At 45.1% G+C, this 17591-nt stretch overlaps 2 protein-coding genes across 2 annotated transcripts in view; one reads left to right on the forward strand and one right to left on the reverse strand.

The window, feature by feature from the left end:
* The window catches only part of LOC107325881 (butyrophilin subfamily 3 member A3-like), a 51855-nt gene that overhangs the window by 16424 nt on the left and 17840 nt on the right, over nucleotides 1-17591 (reverse strand). The window lies entirely within an intron of this gene.
* On the forward strand, nucleotides 662-16293 carry LOC107325873 (deleted in malignant brain tumors 1 protein-like). The gene is made up of 11 exons (XM_015887094.2): nucleotides 662-922; nucleotides 2512-2835; nucleotides 4411-4734; nucleotides 5868-6191; nucleotides 7203-7526; nucleotides 8047-8370; nucleotides 9621-9944; nucleotides 12341-12664; nucleotides 13478-13801; nucleotides 14756-15079; nucleotides 15736-16293. Exons 1-11 carry the CDS (start codon nucleotides 811-813, stop codon nucleotides 15744-15746), a joined length of 3039 nt encoding a protein of 1012 aa, XP_015742580.1. The 5' UTR covers nucleotides 662-810; the 3' UTR covers nucleotides 15747-16293.

A 17591-nucleotide genomic window follows, 5' to 3' on the forward strand; every position in this document is an offset into this window, starting at 1 on the left:
TATTTTATTTCATTCCATATGCTCCCCATTCCTAGACTCCTAGACAGCACTGAACAAAGAGACAGATGTAAGTGTCATTCCTGTCTTCTCTAGGAAGTACTTAAAGAGAGTTTATAGACAAGAGGGAGGTGTTTTATATGATCTGATAGTGATAAGACGAGGGAGAATTATTTTTAACTAGAAGTGAAATTTAGATTAAATGTCAGGAGGAAATTTTCTAATCAGAGAGACTGAGACACTGGAGCAGGATGCCAAGAGAAATTGCAGATGCCCCATCCCTGAAGGCATTCAAGACCAGGTTGGATGGGTCCCTCAACAGCCTGATGTAGTGGATGGAAACCAGTCAGTGGGGTTAGAACTGAGTGGGCTTTGAGGTCCATTCCAACCCAAGCCATTCTACGATTCTAAGTCTTCCTGCAAGTAAAGTGATGGTTTCAGAGAAGTGAAAGAAACTATTTGATTTTTTACTAAAACACTGACAGGACAAAAGATTGGATTCTTTCTGGTGTGGTTTATTTTTCCTCAATATGTTAGCAAATAGAAGGAGAGGAGCAGTATGAGGAGATGCAAGGAAGCAGAGGTGGTTAGTGCTCTAACAGATGAAAAGGGAGAGGCCAGTTAAGGGGAGGAGTCAGATCAAGGAATATTTGTCATTTACCTCTGTCTTTGTCCTTTCTGTATTTTCTCCTGCCCAGCCAGCCAGTCACCAACTGTAAGCTCTCTATCTCTCCTCCAAGGACAATATTTCTGCTCTACGTTGCCCATCCAAGGCCTTCAGAGATCAGGTCGTACAAGGTCTCTGCTGCTGCCATGGGACCACCAGAAAATCTTTTCCCATCTAGGCATGCCCACATCAGCAATCTGTTTGCCTTTGCTGGAACCAGAATGGAAACAATGCTTTTCCTCCTTGTATGGCTTTGTGGTAAGTTTCCTCCTTTGTTCCTGTAGAATGGAGTTACAGATATGGTCTGATAAATGGTGCTCATGATGACCCCTCTCATATCTTCATTGGTGTCTTTTAGTCTAGAGAAGGCAAGGATCTGCGGAGAATTTGTTGTCACTTTTCAATGCTTAGAGGAGACTTATAAGATGGGGAGAGATTTTTCGCAAGGACATGTAGTGGTAGGTCAAAAGGTAGTAGTTCTAAATCAAAAGAGAGTGGATTTATGTTAGATATACTGAAGAAACTCTTCACTATACGGGTCATGACGCACTGGAACAGGCTGCTTAGAGAATATGAGGGTGCTCCATTCTTGGAGGCATTCAAGGCCAGGTTGGATGAGGTTTTGAGCAATGTATTCTTGTGGGAGGTGTCCTTGCCCAATGGCAGGGGGTTGGGATGAGATAGTCTTTAATGTCCTTCCCAAGCCAAGATATTCTATGATTAATTGAATTTCTGGTGCAGGAAAAGGGCATGAACTTTCTGAAGTAAAAAAAAAAAGATGGCATTAGACATCATCATCTGGCTTCCAAAGATCACCTGGAGATTTAGAGGTGTTATGAATGCAAACATTCAGATACAAACCCTGAGAATAAATCAATGCAAGCACAAGGACAGATCTTCCTTTGGTAGATTGTTGTAATCCAGAATGTAATCCTGTTTTCTTTGCCTCTCTTCTACACTCATAGAATGGATTTGAGCCAGGACCTAAGAACAAATAAGTATGGCATGCCTTTCTGTCAGTGCCAGTACTTAGAGCAGCTGCATTTATATCCTGTAAACCTGCACAGTCAAATCCTTAAACAAAAAGTAGTAAAATAATTGGATAAGGATTATCTGGATAAAGGCTGCTTCACAGACTAGGATGAGGAAAGGATGGAGTCAGAATTGTAAAGGATCAAGGAATATAATTTGGCAGCTTAAAGCTCGAAAGGAAAATATATGTTCTTTCCAGTAGTATAGAAGAATGGACCTGGCAAGCTTTTATATAGCAATCCTTGACATAAACCCTATGGTGTAAATACATAATGCTATGTGAAGCAGCACCAATAGCCAAAATTAAAGCACCAAAACTCTCTTTCTGAATAAGGGGGGAACTTTGTCACTCTCTGCCATGTTCAGGTCCACATGGTAGTCTGGAGTTTTCTTACACTCATGAAGACTGTTTAGGGCAGTTCAATCAAGGTTTTTTGTCAGAAATCCTAAATATTTTTCATTTGATGTTGAAATCCTAACTTGTACTCCAAGATGTGAGCTAAAAGCTTCCTTCCATAACCTGCACAATACAAGGACTCGTGGTCTTGTGCATGGACAAGAAGAGCTTGCAGCTTCTTGTAGATAAAGCAAAGATTCATCAGATGTCCCAGCAACATCTGTGTAAGATATTTGCACCACAAATGAGCCAGCAAGCATTTCTTTTCATGTTTCTACTGGAAGCACCAGTGGTTAATATGACAATCAGTCCTTCACCAGCCAAATCTAAAATGGCATTATTCCTACAAGAGCAAGATGTTACATTCTCCACCATCAACCAAAACCTGTTTTGTGTTCGTTTTCTGCCTTGACCTCAGGTGTTGCCAATTCTGCTCCCATCAGACTCGTGGATGGCCCCAACCAATGTGCAGGGCGTCTTGAGGTGCTTTGGAATCAACAGTGGGGAACTGTGTGTGATGATAGCTGGGACCTATCTGATGCCATGGTTGTATGTAGGCAGCTGGACTGTGGTAAACCACTGTCTGCTCCTGGCTCGGCTCATTTTGGTGAAGGATCTGGTCCTATCTGGTTGGATGACATGAAATGCAATGGTACAGAAGTTGACCTTTCAGCATGCAGGACCAGACCTTGGGGAGAGCATAACTGCAATCATGGAGAAGATGCCAGTGTTGTGTGCTCAGGTAACTCGTGTTTCCACCATTCCCTGTAGAGTTCTATGTAGAAAGAGGCTTTTAAGCCTGTTGGCAGCATTTTACTTTTCAGTGTTGCTCTTAGGATTCAGATTATATGTAGATGACTGTTTTAGAACTGACATGAACCATGCCAAAGACAGTGTTATCCATCTCAGTTCTTTTGGCAGTTAATTTGAGTGATAGTGGTGCTGCTGTTCTGTTCCTGCTGTGTTCTGCTCTGCTTCTCATGCCATAACCATAGAGTAAACGAGGAAGGAAGCTGAAATGAACCTCATCTGGATGCATAAGTTTTCCATGCATGAATTTTATAGCTAAAATATGCCATGGGAGTTGAGCATTTGTGGCATCTTTCCACTCATATTTAGGGACAGTACCACCAGTGGACACATTTATTCTCCAAAATGGCACTGAGATGAGAAATTCAGTTGTGGGCCATTTGTCCTCGTGTCAGGTGTGACCTGGATGTGACAGCATGGTGCTGGTGAAAGCTGAGCAATGGGGAATGGGGAAGGTTTGATGGTTAACACTGTGGTTAATTGGGAAATAAAGCACAATCAAATGGCACACAAGGTGGATGGGCTGCCCATGAGGCTGTCCCATTGCTTTCTTTCATGAGGCTGTTCCAAAGACTCTGCTCCATTCAGTGAACAAGGAACCAAGTTTCCAAATGCACATTTCTTGATTGATCTAAAATGGGATTCAACTCCATATTAAGACTTAGACACACCTGTGGAATTGCCAGCATTGCTGATGACCAGTGTGGGCAATCAAATCAAACCAAATGAGACACCATCAACTAACTAGAGAGCGCCAGTGTAGATGATCCACTGTTTCACAGCTGCTAAGATGGCATTAGGGCTGAAACACACCACTCAGCACCTCACTCTGCTCACATCCACTGTTTGGTCTTAATAATGCAATGATGAATGTCAGTGGGTGCAATTTTTTTCCACATGGAAGAATTCAAATGCTCCCCTTTGCTTCATACGCGCTTCCATGACTGATGTCATTTTGTCAGGCTGACCCTCTGCACTCATAAAGCAACAAAATATTATGCAGTATTGGTGGGAAGGGTCAACTTCTACTTCCATACTACCACCATCAGCCTCTGATCATAGAATCATAGAACTAGAAAAGACCTTCAGGATCATCAAGTCCAACCACAAAATGATGTTGTGGGTCAACATAATAAAGCAGGAGGCATTACTTTCGGAGCAAACATCATAAAATATCAGCACCCATCTCTCAAGGAGAAACCAAGGAGTGTGTAAGACATAAGGGTGTCTTAATCTGTTGTCGGTTCCTTTGGTGTAATACTCCAGTGTGGGTTTTGTCCCTGCTTTAAAAAGAATTCCAAATCCAATCTATTAATCTCTCTGATTGGGAAGTATGAAGACACAGAAACAAATTCAGAATGTGTTTCTTATCAGTCTTTTCAAGCTCTGGATGATAGCAGTGGAGAATTATTCTTTCCTTCATTCCCTACAGGCTCTTTCATAGTGCAAGTTGATGGTGCTGGTTGATTGATTTTTTTCTCTTGTTTTTCATTACCTTTTAATGCAGGAAACAACAAAACAGTTCCACTGCGATTAGTGAATGGTACAAATCAATGCTCTGGGAGAGTGGAGGTGCTATATGGCCAGCAATGGGGAACGGTCTGTGACGACCACTGGGATCTAATTGATGCTGAAGTTGTGTGCCATCAGCTGGGTTGCGGGACAGCCATATCTGCGACTTCCTCAGCTTATTTTGGAAAAGGATCTGACCCCATTTGGCTTGATGATGTTATGTGTAAAGGAACTGAAGCTGCCCTGTCTGAATGCACTGCAAAACCTTGGGGAAAACATGACTGTGGGCATGGAGAAGACGCTGGTGTTGTATGCTCAGGTAACTCTCATCCTACATGACACAAGTGAGTATTGTGGCATCTGGAGATATGCTGGAGATGCTGTAGGGAGCTCTGTTCCCTTTGGAGCACAGAGAACCCCAATGCTCAAGAGAACCAAAAGGTAAAAGGTGGTTTGTACTAAAACGATCTTGCGTCTTCTTGGGAATAAGAATTTTCCACTACATGAGCCACTGGTAGAGCAGTGTTGGTGAAGGAATTATTTGTACACTCCCACAGTATAGGACATGGACAATAAGGCTTTGATAGAGAATATTCTCTCACTGCCTTCAATGGTCCCATCCATCATCTCACTGTTCTATCAGTGGATTTAGTTCCTTCCTAAGTACCCCCTAAACTGTTGCATCAGGCAAGGAGCTACCATGGCGCATGTTGTCTCTCCAAGTATGTTTAACATCAAGTCCTTGAAGACAACCATAAACCCAGGGTCCATCCTTCATCATGCCCAGAGCCACCCACTTCATCCCAGTTCAAGAGCTGTCTGGCCAAACAGAGTCAACATATTCCACAATGTGTTTACCATTAGAAATTAGGTCAGTTATTACCAATGCTGTGATTGCTTGGGCATCACTAGAGGGAGAGGAGTCTGTTTCCCACAGCCTTTCCAACAATGAGGCACTAATAAGGCTGTCAACTTTATAGCCACATACAGAGGCTTTCCAGCCTCTCATCCACCAGTCTTTGCATATCTCCAGGGTTCCTCTTCCCAGAATGTGAATCTTACACTTGTTCTTCTTAAGCTTCATGCAGTTGGTGGTTGCTCTCTCATTTTACAGGACCTCCCTGTCAAGATTTCTGTGAGTCAACCTCTCTTAGTTTAGCACCACCTGTGAACTTGGTATGTATTCAAGTCCTGCATCCAGATCACTAATAAAAGCATTTAAGTGAACTGACCCCACAGTGGAGCCTTTGGGAGCCTGAATAGGGATGCTGCTGAACATCTCATGCTGTGATGATGGAGGAAGTGCTTGTGCTCCTCCTACGCACAGTAATTCTCCATGTCACAATGTGATGGAATGAAAAGCACTATGTTCACTGACAAATGGAGAAAAGACAAGCCAGATTCTGCATGAGATACTTCCATGGCCTTTATTATTTCTTTTCCTTCCTGTAGGTTTTGCAAAACCAGCCCCGCTTCGATTAGTGGATGGGTCAACCCACTGCTCTGGGAGAATTGAGGTGTTCTATGGCCAGCGCTGGGGAACTGTGTGTGATGATGGCTGGGACTTGGCTGATGCAGAGGTTGTTTGCAGGCAGCTGGGTTGTGGGAAGGCCTTGTCAGCTCTCCATGGGGCTCACTTTGGGCAAGGATCTGACCAAATCTGGCTTGATGATGTCAGCTGCACAGGGACTGAAGATGCCCTTTCCACGTGCAAAGCCAGTTCCTGGGGAAGACATAACTGTGACCATGGAGAAGATGCTGGCGTGGTCTGTGCAGGTACCCTTAACATAATAAGCATTAAGGAGTAAGCTGTCTTGGGTCACTCTGGAGCCCAGGTCTTTCAGCACTAATAGATGCTTGCAAAGAAAGCAGCACAAAGGGCTTCAAAATGATGTGGCTATCTCCATGAGCAATTACAGCTTGTCCTTCCATATGCAGGTCTTTTTAATGGGGTGCTTCCAGAGGGCAGTTTGCTACCACAGATAGTGGTACACAGAGGGAAGGCACCTCACTGTGAGGTGTGTTCACATATCAGTTACTCTACAACCCAATAACTGGGTTATTCTTATTGTGTTGTATTCTTATTGTGTTGTCCTTACTGTGTTGTGTTGAGAAGAGTATAGAAGTACAAGGAGCATTACTGCATAAGTCAGCCATGGCCCCAGCTGACCAAGTTCTCAAGTTCCACCATTCTTCTGTCTTCTGTATCATTCCTTTACACATTCAAAAACATAACATTATGGATGGCTGTAGGTCTTCCTGTCCACTGCTCTGCCAGTCCTGAGCAGTTCCCATCAGTGTCTGCTTAGTTTGAGAAAAGGAATTTATCTTTCAAACATCAGACAAACAAAAAAACCATAGAAACATAGAATCACAGAGTGGCTTGGGTTGAAAAGAACCCCAAAGAACATCTCGTTTCAATCGCCCTATTGGTAAAGGTTGCCAGTCACTGGACAAGGCTGCCCAGAGCCACATTCAGCCTTGCCTTAAATACCTCCAGGGATGGGGTATCCACCACCTCTCTGGTAGCAAAATGAAGATATTAAATTCAGAACGTGAGTTGACTTCACATCAGTTGGCTGATGCTTATGTGAGACTAGTCAATAGGAGAGGGAACCAGAGACCGCTATTCTATGAGACAAAACTGCTGCAAGGATCTGCTGGTCTCATATGGAAAAAAATAAGCAATGTCCATGCCACACCACTGCTGTCCAGACATGATCAGCATGGACCAAAATATGAAGGAAAGCACAGAAAACTGATGGCTTCACTATATCTCCATTACAGGGTTTGCTGAGCTTCTTTCAGTCCGGCTGGTGAATGGATCAAATTCCTGTTCTGGAAGAGTCGAGGTGTTTTATGAGCAGCAATGGGGGACCGTCTGCGATGACAGCTGGGATTTAGCAGATGCTCAAGTGGTCTGCAGGCAGTTGGGCTGTGGGGAAGCAATCTCAGCCTCTGGCTCTGCTCAGTATGGACAAGGAACTGGAAAAATATGGTTGGATGACGTGAACTGTGCAGGATCTGAAACTGCCCTCACTGAGTGTCGAGCCAAACCTTGGGGTGACCACAACTGTAACCATGGAGAGGATGCTGGTGTGGTGTGCTCAGGTACTGAATCCCACTGTATGTGGGGTATGATGCAGCCAATGTGTTTGTGGGAGGTTGCTGGTAGATCTGGAATCTCCTCAGGGCAAGTAGGATGAGTGCTAATCATGAAGTTATAGGCTGAGATAAAAGGAGAGTGGTATGTTGATGGTAAGGCTGTATTTCACCTGGATACCATGTCTCAAGTTAATACCAAAGGGATGTGAGTCATGGAGAAGGTCTGTGTTATCCCCTTGTGTCCAGGACAGTTATGGAGCCAGGCTCCAGGGAGCAGCTTGAGCTCTCACAGGGACTAAAACACTGTGGACTTGGATATTGAATCCTGACAGCTGGGTATGTCAAGGCTATTGAGTTAGCACTCAGTATTCACAACACTCAGGTACTACACCTATTTCTGTGCCCTGTTGTTGAGGAAGAGACCTGCAGTTTGCTACCAGACCCCCGTGAGCATTTTTTTGGCTTGTCCACAGAACTCTTGAGACACGTAATGATCCCAAACATCTTGCAATTGTATTTGGTGCAGGTGCTGCTGAACCAGCTCCCATCCGTCTCGTGAATGGCCCAAGTCGTTGTGCTGGGAGAATCGAGGTGTTTCATGACCATCAGTGGGGAACCGTGTGTGATGATGGCTGGGATAAAACAGAAGCCAATGTTGTGTGCAGGCAGCTGGGCTGTGGGGCAGCACTATCAGCACCTGGCTCAGCTCGCTTTGGACAAGGGTCTGATCCCATCTGGATGGATGATGTCAATTGTGTAGGGACAGAGGCTGCCCTCTCGCAGTGCCACTTCCAGGCCTGGGGATCCCATAACTGCAAACACGGAGAAGATGCTGGTGTGGTGTGCTCAGGTAACTCCTGTTTATGCCTCTGTGTTACAGGGAGGATTTCTTTTTCTATGAGGACTATTTGTGTGCCAGCATAGCTGCAAACATCATCTTGATGTTGCGGGCCTGAATTCCTGAGTGTGTTTGGAGCTCCCTGTCATCTGATGGGATATTTCTTTGAAATTGCTCCTTTTCTGGAAAGTGTGTAACTGTTCCTGTACCCAGAAGTCGTCCTTGTCTTAGAAAGATAAAGGAACGGAATGGAGTGGAGTGGAATGGAATGGAATGGAATGGAATGGAAGGGAGTGGAGTAAAGTAAAATAGAATGGAATGGAATGGAATGGAATGGAATGGAATGATGGAATGGAATAGGGAATGGATGGAGTGTAATGAAAGTGAGTTAGAATAGAATAGAATAGAATAGAATAGAATAGAATAGAATAGAATAGAATAGAATAGAATAGAATAGAATAGAATGTTGTGGAGTGGAGTGGAGTGGAGTGGAGTGGAGTGGAGTGGAGTGGAGTGGAGTGGAGTGGAGTGGAGTGGAGTGGAGTGGAATGGAATGGAACAGAACGGAACGGAACGGAACGGAATGGAATGGAATGGAATGGAACGGAATGGAATGCAGTGGAGTAAAATAGAATAGAATACATTGGAATGGAATGGATTAAAGTGAAATGGAACAGAGTGGAGTGGAGTGGAATGGAATGAGATGGAACGGAACGGAACGGAACAGAATGGAATGGAATGGAATGGAATGGAATGGAATGGAATGGAATGGAATGGAATGGAATGGAATGGAATGGAATGGAATAGTACAGAACAGAATATTTGAGTAGGAAGGAGATCACATCTTGGTCTCCTCCATACTGTATTCTCCAGCCACTTCTTGCATGCCTTCCAAACTTCTAAAGAGCATTGCCCTACCTTGCATGCATTCAGTACCATAATATTCTTTTCATATTCTAGAGTCCAGAACTGTATACCGTATTTAAAGTGAGGCTGCACAAACACTAAGGACTAAGGCTCCCAGACCTTTGATAAATCATACTAACGCTGTATTCCATCCTACTTACATTCAGCAGAATATGGTGGTACACAGTCTCTTGTGTTCATAGTTTTGAACTGGCAAAGACATCCCCACATCAGGCAACAGAATAAATGCATCCTGGATGTCACTAGACCCTCACTCACAGTGTACTTGTCCTTACTTTTAATCAGGCCAGCAGCAACTCCATAACACACATCCCTGCCCTCTCTGTTTTCTGCAGACATACCAAGAGATGCTCCACTGCGGTTAACGGGTGGGCCAAGTCGCTGCAGTGGGAGAGTTGAAGTTTTTTATGGCCATCAGTGGGGAACCGTGTGTGATGACAACTGGGACATAAGTGATGCTGAAGTTGTTTGCCGGCAGCTGGGCTGTGGGAGGGCTCTATCCACTGCAACTTCAGCTTCTTTTGGAGAAGGGTCTGGCCCTATCTGGTTGGATGACGTGAATTGCACAGGAGCTGAAACTGCCCTTTCTAAATGTGAGACCAGTCTGTGGGGAGCCCATAACTGTAACCATGGAGAAGATGCTGGTGTTGTGTGCTTGGGTAAGTCTCGTTTATGCTACTTTCTGACTGAGGCTTAAGGTATGTGGAGGGATGCTTGAAACGCCACAGGGTGCCCTCTGCCCATCTTATAACTCTAAAACCAGAGAAATGTTTTCAAGCTTCTTCTTCTTCCCAGTTATCTCCATGGCTGCTGGGCATATTCCTTCTAATCTTTAATCAAGCTGAGGCTTTGGCAGTGCTGATTATCTCTGAAGAGATAATGGTTTGGATATCTTGTAGACAGCACTCCCTTTTATACTAAGCCACGTCTTTCTTGGAACAACATGACACTTAAGAGTGTCACCCTCAGTCCTTTATGTAGCTTTGTGAGGAATTGTCATTTAATTAACTCTTCTTCACCCTATGTTTCATCATTCTATCCCCCCAAAATGGTTCGCTTTTGAATTGCTCTCACTGGAGATAACATATTTCTCTACAATTACTTATCCACATCTGGAGAATACCCTGTGGATTTGCTGTGTAAGCACAGATGCCTCTCTTTGAATTCATCATTGTCCTTTTGCAGCCAGCGAAGACTTAGCACAGCCCATAGCAGGATTTTCCCCATCCTGATGACATGCCCAAAGCAGATTAAAACAAGTTCAACCTAATAGTGCTTATTTCCTTTCTATGACTACAAAGGGAAATGAGGTTCTTTGATGGTGTTGTAAAAGGGGGTTTCCTTCCAAAAATAACTAGTTTTGTATCATATGAGTTCACAGAATCATGGCATAGCTTGGGTTGGCTGGAACCTCAAGTATCAACAAGTTTCTACCAACCTGTCACAGGCAGGTTTGACAACCATGAGATCAAATACTTCATCGGATTGCCAAGGGCCCCATTTAACCTGGTCTTTAAAACATCATGGGATGGGGCACAGGCAGACTCTATGGTCAACCTGGTCCAGCACCTCGCCACTCTCTCAGCTAAAAACTTCCCCCTGACCTTTTATCTAAATCTCCCTCCTCTAGTTTAAAGCCAATTCATTTCTTCATATCACTACCCATGTAAAAAGTTGACTTCCTTCATGTTTATCAATTCTCTTGAAATACTGGAACACCACAATGATATCTCCATGCAGTCTTCTCTTTTCCGGGCAGAATAAGCGCAGTTCCTTCATCTTGTCTTCATAGGAGAGGTGCTCCAGCCCTCTGATTGTCTTCGTGGCCCTCCTCTGGTCCCTCTCCAAAAGCTCCACATCTTTCCTGTCTTGGAGGCCCAAGACCTGGATGCAGTACTATTCCTGAGGACCCAGGAGGGCAGAATAGTGGGGGACAGCTAACTCCCTCACCCTCCTGTCCACCCCTCTTCTGATGGCTTATGTTAACTTTTTCACCTACCAGTACCCTGAAATCCTTCTCAACAAGGCTGCTCTCAAGGAGTTCTCCTGGTTTACACACAACTGGGATTATTGAGGTGCAAAACCTTGTGCTTCTCTATGCTGAACCTCATTAGCTTCACAAGGGCCCACCTTCTGAGTTGATCAAGATCCCTCTGAATGGCATTCCTTCCTTCTAACATATCAACCACACTGATCAGGTTGCTGTCATCAGCAAACTTGCTGAAGGTGCACTCAATCCCATCATCTATGTCAATGATCAAGATATTAAAGAGTATTGGTCTCAAGACAGAGCCTTGGAGGATTTAAACACTCGTTACCAGGCTTCATCCAGACATAAAGCCATTGGTCACAGCCCTCTGACTGTGACCATCCAACCAATTCCTTATTCAACGAATAGTCCACCCATCAAATCTACATCTCTGCAATTTAGAGATAAGGATGTGGTAGGGTACCATGTCAAAAGCCTTGCAGAAATCCAGGTAGATGACATCAGTTGCCTTCCCTTTGTCAAGCAATAACAGACATCCTGTGATGTCCCATCTAGTCTCTAATTGCAGATACCAAAGGCTGCCCATCTCCTAAGATACTAAGCAAGACTCATTGGCACGTCTGCGATACACCAGGCATCTCAAATGGCAATAGGTACCAATGCATGGGAAACTAAATGAGCCACTGAAAGCTGAAGTCTGTCTGAAGTGAATCATACCCCAGTTTTCTCACCATGTTCCTGGATAGCGTCTTTTTCCCTTGTGCACTGGAACTGCCTTCATTTGCTGTCTGGGCATTGCTATCTGCCTTGTAAAAGACAGAGAAAAAGCCTTAAAGCTCCTCATGTTTAGGAGTGAGAACTAACATGTATTTTCCTTAGTTTAGGGCAGTGATACTTCTTGACTTCTGGGGCAAGAGTGGGGAAAAGCAATAGCACTGAACCTTCTTCTCGATGCTTGTCCCTGGATATTATACTAAACCAACTAGTGTCCACAATCTTTTCTAATAAGCCTATGAAGAGTGTCTTTACCAAAAAGACTTATCTGATCTTTCCTTCATGTCTCAGGTGTTCCAGAACCAGCCCCAATCCGGCTGGTGAATGGATCAAATTTCTGCTCTGGAAGAGTCGAGGTGTTTCATGAGCAGCAATGGGGGACCATCTGTGACGACAGCTGGGATTTATCAGATGCTCAAGTGGTCTGCAGGCAGTTGGGCTGTGGAGCAGCCACCTCAGCCACTGACTCTGCTCAGTTTGGGCAAGGAACTGGAAAGATTTGGTTGGATGACATGAACTGTGCAGGATCTGAAACTGCTCTCACTGAGTGTCGAGTCAGGCCTTGGGGGGAACACAACTGCAACCATGGGGAGGATGCTGGTGTGGTTTGCTCAGGTATTGTTAATTCACAGAATCACAGACTTGCAGAGGCTGGAAGGGACCTCTGGAAATCCCCCTGCTAGAGGAATTTTCACACAGTAGATTGCACAGGAAATCATCCAGGAAGGTTTTAATATCTCCAGAGACTTCACAGCCTTCCTAGGCAGCTTGTTCCAGGGCTCTGTCATGCTCATAGTAAGTTCTATCTCATGTTCAGATGGGACTGCCTGGGTACCATTGCCCCTTGTCTGAGAACAAACACAAAGAGTCTGGTCCCAACCATTGAAACCTGCTCATTAGATATTTACAAGTGTTGATAGGATCCCCCCTCCCCCTCAGCCTCCTCGAGGCTGAACAAGCCCAACACCTTCAGCCTGTGTCCATAGGAGAGGTGCTCCAGTCCTATGAGCATCTTCATGTCCTCCCGGAAATGGTCCCTTCCTGTGCTGGTTATTGCAGACACGGATGCAGTATTGCAGAAGAGAGAGCAGGAGGAGCAGGGGACAATCCCCTCCTCATCTCCACTGCCACCCCTCTGTAAAAGCAGCCCAGGGAACTGTCAGCTTCCAGGCTGTGAGTGCACACTGCTGGCTCTTGTTAAGTTTTTCACCCACCAGAACACCCAAGTCATTCTCTGCAGCCCTGCTCTCAACAAGTTTTTCTCCCAGTCTGTATGTGTATCTGGAATGGCCCCAACCCAAGTACAGCACCCTGTGTCTGGCTTTGATGAACATCATTTGGTTCTTGTGGCTTGTCCATGTCCCTTGGATTTCTTGTGTGCTGTGGATTTCTCCTTGTGTTTCTGTGACTGCTATCTCTTTTGGTCAGGTATTACAGAACCAGCTCCCATCCGACTTGTGAATGGCCCAAATCTCTGTGCTGGGAGAGTTGAGGTGTTTCATGACCATCAGTGGGGAACCGTGTGTGATGATGGCTGGGATAAAACAGAAGCCAATGTTGTGTGCAGGCAGCTGGGCTGTGGGGCAGCACTATCAGCCCCTGGCTCAGCTCGCTTTGGACAAGGGTCTGATCCCATCTGGATGGATGATGTCAGTTGTGTAGGGACAGAGGCTGCCCTCTCGCAGTGCCAGTTCCAGGCCTGGGGATCCCATAACTGCAAACACGGAGAAGATGCTGGTGTGGTGTGCTCAGGTAACTCCTACCTATTTCTCAGTCTCAAAAGCATTGGGAAACATGGAAAAATGATTTTCAGTCTCAGTAGAAGGTCTTCTCTGAGCTTGGGCTGCTCCTAATGTCTGCCATCAGTCACTGTGGTCTATAAACATTATGTAGTGTGCATGGCCCTGACCATGGTTCACAGTTACCATCAGAATCTGGTCCATGATTATTGGGTTAGCAACAGCAAAATTCCACCTGATAGCTGTATCCAGCTGTGCCTCCCATACCTCAAATATCTCCATTTGTCTGGGTTTCATCTGTAATGTTCATAGACAACATTAGATTTTAATTTCAGAACTTGGCAGGGTAGATAGCTCTTTGAGTAGAGCAAGAATAGTGTACTGTGTCAGAAAGTGGTTCGATAGTAGTTTAGTTCGATAATAGTTTATATTGGAAACGTCTGCTAGGGAGGGATGAATTCCTCCATTGGGCTCCCTTAGATACAGCAAATCCAGGCTTTTGTTGAGTATCAGATGACCACACCTGAAACTACTGAACGAAACTCCTGATGATAATTTGGCTACTAAGCTTGTACTCAAAGATGGGGGACATCACTGAAATGTGCAAACTAAATGTGATTAAATAATCATCATGACTAGTGTAGTCAGCAGAAAGGAAAATTAACCCCATCTTAATAGTAAACCAACACCTCGTCTGTGTGTGTGAGATTGGTTCATTGCACACCAGGTGTTGTGGACAACAACTGGGAGAGTGAAACAGCAACGTGAAGCCCTAAGCAAGGTATTTCAGCAATGCAGAGCAAGATGGAGAGGCTGAGGTTGACTATGGGAGAACCCAGAACGTCCTCTTCATCCACTGGATGCCTTGGTTGGTACAGGGACACTGTATCTATTCTCAGCAGGGTTTATGGTTTAGGTGCAGGGTATTTATGTGTGCATTTCTCCTTTGATCTTGCTTTATGTGCAGGCACTGCAGAAGCAGCTCCTCTCCGGCTGGTGAATGGCCCTAATCGTTGTGCTGGGAGAGTCGAGGTGCTTCACAGCCAGCAGTGGGGAACAGTGTGCGATGATGGCTGGGACCTGAGTGATGCTGCAGTTGTGTGCCAGCAGCTGGGCTGTGGAACAGCCATGTCAGCCCCAGGATCTGCTTATTTTGGGCAAGGCTATGGACGTATCTGGCTGGATGATGTGAAATGCTCCAGCAGGGAATCAGCGCTCTCTGAGTGTGCAGCAAGGCCTTGGGGAGTCCATAACTGCAACCATGGAGAAGATGCAGGCGTCGTATGCTCTGGTAACCTTCATGCATGCCCCATCCTGCAAGGCATTAGTAGCTACTATGCCTCAAATCTGGGTTTTAGGGCTGGTGGCTCTTCATTCTTTCACAGTCTTAGAATCATAGGATCATTTGAGCTGGAATGGATCTTTAATGTTCATCTAGTCCAGCACCCCTGCAATGAACAGGGACATCTACAGTTAGATGAGGTTGCTCAGATTATGGTCCAACCTTCAAATGTCTCCAAGGATGGGGCATCTACCACCTCTCTGGGCTATCTGTGCCACTGCTTCTCTGCCTGCACCATAAAGAGCTATTTTCTAATATCAGGAACTGGATGGGTCCCTTCCAGCACAAGCTGTTCTATGATTCTATGATTGTATTAGTCTATGATTCCACGTTTCTATGATTCTATGGTTCTATGATTATGTAGTTCCACAATCCTATTTTTAATGTGATTAATTCAATGATCTTCATAGTCCCTTCCAACTCTTGCTGTCCTATGATTCTATGATCTGTCATGTGCCTTCCAAGCCAAGCCATTCTGGGATTCTAAGATTCAATGATTCAGTTATTCTTTAACACTATTATATGCATACTAACAACTTTAAGTGATCTTGCAGGGTAAAAGCAAGCTAGTTTTACAGGTCTGGATTTCATGCATTTCTTTCCAGGTGGAATCTAAACATTGAAGATGCATGGAGAAGAGAGATGACAGTGTTGGCAAACACATATGACATTTATTCTACTCAAACAAAAGACATCTTTGAAGGCCAGAGCGCCCTGTACAGAAGCCAATCAAGACACTCAGATCTATCTCACTGAACTGTAAGCACCAAGCTGATGTATCCAAATCAGAAGCATGATGGTCCCCTTCAGCTAATGAGGAGTAACAGGCTTTGGCACAGGAGATGTCCTATGAGCATTCTAATGTCCTTGTTTCCCTCCAGATCCTTCCTCAACTTCATAGCCCACCTTTAGGCACTCTAATACTTTTACATCCTTATATCACAGAGCACAAACACTGCTGGAGGTGAGGCTGCACCTCCAAGATTGCGGCATCCACAACATCTCTGGACAGCTTCATCATCCTCTGAGTAAAGAATTTTCTCCTAATACCTGACCAAAATCTTCCTTATTTTACTTAAAATCCATCCCCTCTTGCCCTAGATAAAAAGACCTCTCAGTCTCTTCCAGTCTTAAACCTTCTGTAAATCTGTAATTTCAGACACTGCAGCAAAAATTGTAGTGGGAGCCTATGGGGTTTCCTTTTTCTTGTGTAAGCAAGAACATTTGTCCAGCCCTGTTGTTTTCTTTCTATTTTTCTGCAAGATGTTCAAAGCATGGTTGCATTACTTTCCCATTGGCGCCAGCCCAGGACATGGATTCTCTTACCTCCATTCCGCTTCCTTCTACTCACTGCAGCTTCTGTGGACCCCTCTCCACCATACTTCATGCACACTTTGTAATTCTGCTCTTGAATTCATGCCTATGCTTCAGGGACTTCCTCAAGATAATGCCTGGTGGTTACCATACAGAGGTAGGATAGCAGACAGTCACACCTGCCTTGTTGGTGATCTCAGTTCCCATGCTCTGGGATTGGAGTGAGCTAAGGAGGCTGTGATCAAGGGCTCTGAACTTCTCCATAGGGGCAGGATGCTGGAAGATGGGGAGGAAGGAACGCTCAGAGACTGAAAGCCTGAGGGGGAAATGTAATAGGGCCTGGGGTCTTGTTCATCTAGGATTGGGGCATTTAGGCAGAGAGCAGCTTGGAGATAAGCCCCACTGGAGCAAGCTCTCACATCAGTCTTCCAAACTAACAACAGATGGGACAAGCTGGGATGGGCAGCAGAAGCAAGGAGACTCAGCTTGCTAATTTCTCACTGGACCAGTGAGAGAAGTTGATGAGATGATCCAACCCTCCATTAACCAGAGATACCCCAAGAAGCTTGGTCCAGAGGGGAATCCTCTAAATCCCATGTCATGGCCCTTAGGATGTGCTGGTGGGTGGGAAATCCCAGGGTATCTCAGCCCACTATGGCTGGAGTTTCCTGGGTCTGCCCTGCTCTTCACTGAGCATCCCATCACACCCAGGGCAGGGAGGGAGGTGAAGCAGGAGGTGTTGCCCAAGCTGTGAGATGCATCCTGTACTGCTTCTGATGGGGACAGAGTTACTTTCCCTTCTAGCAGCCCGTGTCATGCTTGAGTTTGGATTTATGATGAAAGCAATGAAATGAAAGCACACAGGTGTCGTCATTGCAGAGCAGGGATTGCACAGAGACAAGGATTCTTCAGCCTCTGATGCTGCAGGAAGAGGATGAGACAGATGAACTCAAAAGATCCAAAGAGATATTCTATACTATATGATGAGCTTGGCAATGGGAGACAAAGAAAAGGAGGAAGGGAGGAACATTTGAAATTATGATGTCTCTCTTTCCCATTAACCATTATGCAGGATGGGGCCCTGGAAATGGCTGAAAATCCTCCTGCTGCTGAGAAGGAATGTACTAATCCCACATTGTGCTTTGCT

The sequence above is a fragment of the Coturnix japonica genome, linkage group LGE64, assembly GCF_001577835.2.
Source record: "Coturnix japonica isolate 7356 linkage group LGE64, Coturnix japonica 2.1, whole genome shotgun sequence".
In the NCBI taxonomy this organism is placed as follows: domain Eukaryota; kingdom Metazoa; phylum Chordata; class Aves; order Galliformes; family Phasianidae; genus Coturnix; species Coturnix japonica.